This window comes from Oncorhynchus masou, chromosome 16 (assembly GCF_036934945.1).
Source record: "Oncorhynchus masou masou isolate Uvic2021 chromosome 16, UVic_Omas_1.1, whole genome shotgun sequence".
NCBI classification, from domain to species: domain Eukaryota; kingdom Metazoa; phylum Chordata; class Actinopteri; order Salmoniformes; family Salmonidae; genus Oncorhynchus; species Oncorhynchus masou.
Genome location: NC_088227.1, coordinates 22,454,174 through 22,459,534, shown reverse-complemented (window position 1 = coordinate 22,459,534; position 5,361 = coordinate 22,454,174). Strand labels below are relative to the sequence as shown.

Here is a 5,361-nt window from a genome sequence, read left to right as displayed (position 1 = left end):
GGCGTCACTACAGTACCTGGTTCAATTCCAGGCTGTATCACATCCAGCCATGATTGGGAGTCCCATAAGGAGGTGCACAATTGGCCCCGTGTCGTCAGGGTTTGGCCAGAGTAGGCCGTCATTGTAAATAATAATTTGTTCTTAACTGACTTGCCTAGTTAAATAAAAAAAATAAAAAATATTCTTATCCTATGAGGGCATGCTCTCTCTCTCTTTCTCTCTCTCTCTTTCTCTCAACTGCAGAACTCCAGACTTTTACAAGGAAATAAAAAGAGAGGCGAGTCAGAAGGTGAGATCATCTCTCACAGAGATGGACTTGCTCAGTGATTTAAAAAAAAAGCAGCTACCTAGAACCCCAACCTAGAGCTGCACACAGTACAGGCCACTAGATGGCACTGTAAGACTGCTACAGAGGGTGACAGAGCAGCACCCCACTTGTGTTTTGCTCAGAGGAAGCAGGACCATTGACTGTAAAAGGATAGGACACCCTAAAGCAGTCAAGGAATCAGGAATGTTTTCGACGAGAAAAACTCATTTACAACTAATAACTAGCCTACATCACACAACAAAATAATAATATGTGCATAAGCTGACCATATAGCCTTCTCAAAATGTGGAATGATATTTAATGTATAAGCTCAAATATTAAAATGTTACTTGGGAAATCCCACCGACGGTCAGAGTAAACGTGTATATAGTCACTTATAATTTATTTATACTTTTCCCCCAAAATGTAGTAGTTTGTATTTATTTTACCTTGATTTGACTAGGCAAGTCTTCTTGAAAGTAAAAGTTACAGAAAGTGATACCTTACCACCTACAGCATTCAATAACGCATTAATGTATTGGTTGTCGAGTATGACATTTTTATCGGCTGAATGTGAGAATAATAGGGGTTTACGTTCTAACATGTGTGTAGTCTATCCGACCGTCTGTTGAGCACTGGTCACAAAAGTTTGGTTCCTTTGTCTACATTATGTAATAGCATATTGTTTTTCTGAAATCTAATAACATTTCAGGTAAGCTATTTGGATATTTAAAAAAATATATATTTTAATAATCTATTTTACATTAAAAAAAATATATATATATTTTAATAATCTATTTTACATAAAGACCAATATTTCGTCGAAAATCGAATTGTTTTTATAATTGTCGCAATTGTTTAATGTGTAGGTCTACATCTGTGTAACATGAGGAAAACGGTGACTGTAATTGTGGAGACAGAAATTACGTTAAAAAAACAATGTTATTCTTAGTATAGGCCTACGTGTTATTGACTGGCTACTTCTATAATGACACGATTTATTTTCAGAAGACAATGTGTGCAAATCAGCGATAATATACAGTTATCGGAAACCGCTCAAGGACATTTTGTGCAACCTAGACAGATTTATAAAATCCATAATTGTAATGCAGGCTCGCGCGGCCAAGACTATTGGTACAGCGTTGTGCGTGACAGTAGGGATCCATTCGTCAAGCTAAAAGAATATGAGAAGAATACAAAAGGATTATAAAAAAAACAAATACATTTTAATGACAAAAAAACATAATATAGAAATTGTGCAATTATTGATTTCTTTTCCCCATTCATTTGATCAGTCATAGGGTTGGGGTCAATTCAGAATGCTTAGATAAACTCAAATCCAATACAGCATTTTGAGTTTGAATTTGAATGGTCAAGAAAAATAATAATTTACATTTACATTTGAATGACAGGAAAAACAATTCAAACAAATTGAATTTAAGCTATCCTTAAATGTATTGAATGTGCAGGCCTAATCAATTTGAATTTTCCCAGGGAGCCTTTTCAATTAGGCTTACAATTCATAGGTTTAGGCGTTAGATGAGTCAGGCGTCAATAAAAAGGCTAAGCCTATAGGATACATTTTCCATGCAATGATGAGTGAAATAGTTGTTTTGTATATCAGTGCCACTAGGCCAGGTGAGTATAAGTGATATTGATAGCTATTTGTCACATTATCTCACTGAAGTGCCTTAGTCTACATAATATAAGTTGATGTTGTGCCTATACTTTGAGGTAAATAACGAAAATATGTAATGCTATTCAAACCAATTTGGTTCACAAATATTAGCTATACAAATGATCTAATTTATGTCAGTGTGTGGAGAATTTCCCATTAATTTAATTATATTTCCTGTCATTCCATTTCAAATTCGGAATCAGCCTCCTCCTGATTCCATTCAATTTTAAATCGAAATTCTTGAAATAATGAACCAATTTTGACTCCAGGAATTGCCAAAGTTGACCCCAACCCTGCATGCTGTCACATGTATATCACGAGTTGAGCGGCACAAGAGCACGTGCACGTACGTGTTTGTGCTTTGGCACTGGTCTGACAAGAGAAAATTCAACAAACAAACATACAAAGCGATACAAAAACAAATGTAAGTTACATCCCACGAACAATTCTTCTTGGTGAATTAATCATTGTCTAGATTAATTGGCGCCACTGAAGACAGAGCTGGTACAGATATATTCCGTTATTATCTTCTTACGAAACGAAGGCAGAGGGCAGGCTTCAGTGATATGGTATGGTCCTTACAGTCTCTCGGTCTTTCTGATCACAGGATTTTGGAAACACAAATAAATATACAAACACAAGACATAGGCTACTGTAAACAGGCGCGCAGAAATGTACGCATGATGGACACGACATGAGGTGTCAAGAGAAAATTAAATTAATTTTGACCTCATACATGGTGTGTGCCTCGCAAGGTATACACAAGACACAATTCTTATTACTGTATTATTATTATTATTATGTAGGCCTATTTTATGATATTTTAAAAATTATGGATACGTTAATTTTGGGGATATTTATTTATTCATTATTGGGATACAATCTGACCACATTATAGACTATAACTGACATATTGTGCCTTGGTAAATATGTTGTCTACAGTACAGGATATGCTGTGTTTACTATTGTATGGTAATTAACAAACTGCAATTCAAATATAGTTAGTTAAACTGAAACGAATCATGACATGTTGAATTGAAATTAACTGGATTCAATATATCTCAAAATACATGTCAATATATTCCATGTCCCCATGTGTCCATGCAGGCATACGTTATGACCCTGTTCTATGTAAATAAACATTAGCCTATTGCCTATAGGCCTATGCTTTGCCTTTGTCATAGAAACATGACTAATAATGTTTATTACAATAATACCTACCATGATAATAACAATAGGCCTAATAATAATATGCTGGTGATAGTATTGGCTTTTATTTAATGGTGCAGCAGGTGTATTGAGCTTCGACCGTGTTAAACCCCTGTTGCTTTTGTTATTAGGGAAAGATGGCGTTTATTTACCGACTGTCGGCTGCGACTTCTATGCCTGTTTCCCGCGGGTAGGTTCGTGCACACAGCCTATACTGTCTTTATTTTTACACATTACGACATATTGGCGCCTTCACTATAAAATCGATTTGATGTCAATGATATTGAACCTTTTTTGGTTAGCACACACCAACCACGGTCCATGTAGCCAGAAATTGCGTGTCACATCTCCACTGCATGAAAACTCCCCATAGCTCTCGATTTCTGTGTGTCTGGGGTGTAGTGCTCGAGTTCTAACACTCGGTATCCCCACTGTGTTCCATATAGGTCCAACATTAGCACTGGGCTGGCTACGGTCCAATGCTAACTGGTCCGGCACAGAGAAACACAGGGGGGCATTCATATCCTTTAGGGGTCCATGTGTTATAACGGGTTTAAGGTCATTGTACCGGGGTTTGAGCGCCGTGGTGAGGTGGTGTGTCCCCATACATGTCCTCCGTTCCCGGTAACTGTCCTCCAATGGGCGTCATCCTCTTCTCCTTCTGCCGCCTGTTACAAAACCAAACCCTCACCACCTCCTTCTCCAGCTGCAGGCTGTCCGCTATGGAGGTGATCTCCGCGCCGCCTGGTTTGGGACTTTTGAGAAAATGGCTCTCCAAAGCCCCCTTTATGCCCACCTCGATGGAGGTCCTCTTTTTCCTCTTCCTCCCCTGCGCCGCGATCTTATCCAGGCTGGTGGGGCTCCCCGAGGTGGAATCCGCCTCCTCCAGCCATTTGTTAAGCAGTGGTTTGAGTTTACACATGTTTTTGAAGCTCAGTTGAAGCGCCTCGAATCTGCAGATAGTGGTTTGAGAAAATACATTTCCATAAAGGGTCCCCAGCGCCAGCCCCACGTCAGCTTGGGTAAAGCCCAGTTTGATGCGCCGCTGCTTGAACTGCTTGGCAAACTGCTCCAGGTCGTCCGAGGTCGGCGTGTCCTCGTCCGAGTTTTCCGGGTGGTTCCCTTGCTGGTGGTGAGAGAGGGACGACTGTACCCCGCCTCCATGCTCGCTCAAATGTGGGCTGTGGCTGTGGTGGTCTTCCTCCTGCAGAGAGTGGTGGTGCATCTGCTCTGGTCCTCCCAGGCCGAACCCAGACTGGGAGTACACCAGGCTCTGGCCATCAGATGTAGCCATACCGGGAATGTGCGTAGAGGCCGTGCTTGTTCGCCATGCCCTGGCGTCGTGATGTGCCTGGTGCGCTAGGTGAGGGTGTCGCTGCTGCTGTTGCTGCAGACTAGCGGAATTCTGCAGCTCCTCTCGGTCGCTTTGCAGAATGGGCTTCACGTCCTGCTCTCCGAGGAGACTCGACGGCCACGGAGCCCCGTCCCCGTGCGACAGAGCCGTGATCCACTGGTGAGCGTGGCTAAGCGGATGACCGCTGCCCGGTAGCGTGTAGTCGTTCTGGAGCAAGGTGTGCGCGTCCCTGTACACCGCTGCCTGCTGCATGCTCCCGGACTCCGAGTGCTGCCGCGGCGCGCTGCTGGCGGTAGTCAGGACACTGTAATGGTTGGACGCTGCGGTCGCCATAACTCTCGGAGCCGGAGTGATAGCTCTGTCGTTAAAGGAGCTGCCTTTGACAGTTACTATTTTCCGCCACCGGGCAGCTAGCTAGGTTTCGCTCTCGATCTCCCAGGCGCCGTGCCAAGGGGACGTAGAGGCGCACACCTGAGGTCCGCCTCGCTCAGCTCTTTATTGGCCAAGAACAGTTGACAGATGTTGTTACCCCTGACAGCACCACGCTCATTGGTCACGGGAGATTCTATAGAAGCCCCTATCACTCTCCCCAACAATACTGGCAGTCCCGCTGCAGACTAACAGAGCAGAGTGAAAAGCTGGTGTTGACTGAGAAAGAGTGGATAGACTCTTAGGCCTATTTCAGTGGAAAAAAACGAGTCAATAAACATTTATTCGATTGAGGTCATTTATTCTGAATAGTATTGATCTATTTATGAGAAACATCCACAAACTCGATGCATACAATGCATACATGCATTAGAGCCATGGCCT

The 5,361-nt window shown here is 42.4% G+C and overlaps 1 protein-coding gene across 1 annotated transcript; it reads right to left on the bottom strand.

Annotated features, from left to right (window-relative positions):
• Positions 1-1,511: 1,511 nt before the first annotated feature.
• LOC135557207 (POU domain, class 3, transcription factor 2-like) lies at positions 1,512-4,963 on the bottom strand. Its single transcript, XM_064990411.1, has one exon. The coding sequence runs from the start codon at positions 4,879-4,881 to the stop codon at positions 3,754-3,756; it is 1,128 nt and encodes a 375-aa protein (XP_064846483.1). The 5' UTR covers positions 4,882-4,963; the 3' UTR covers positions 1,512-3,753.
• Between the last annotated feature and the right edge of the window lie 398 nt (positions 4,964-5,361).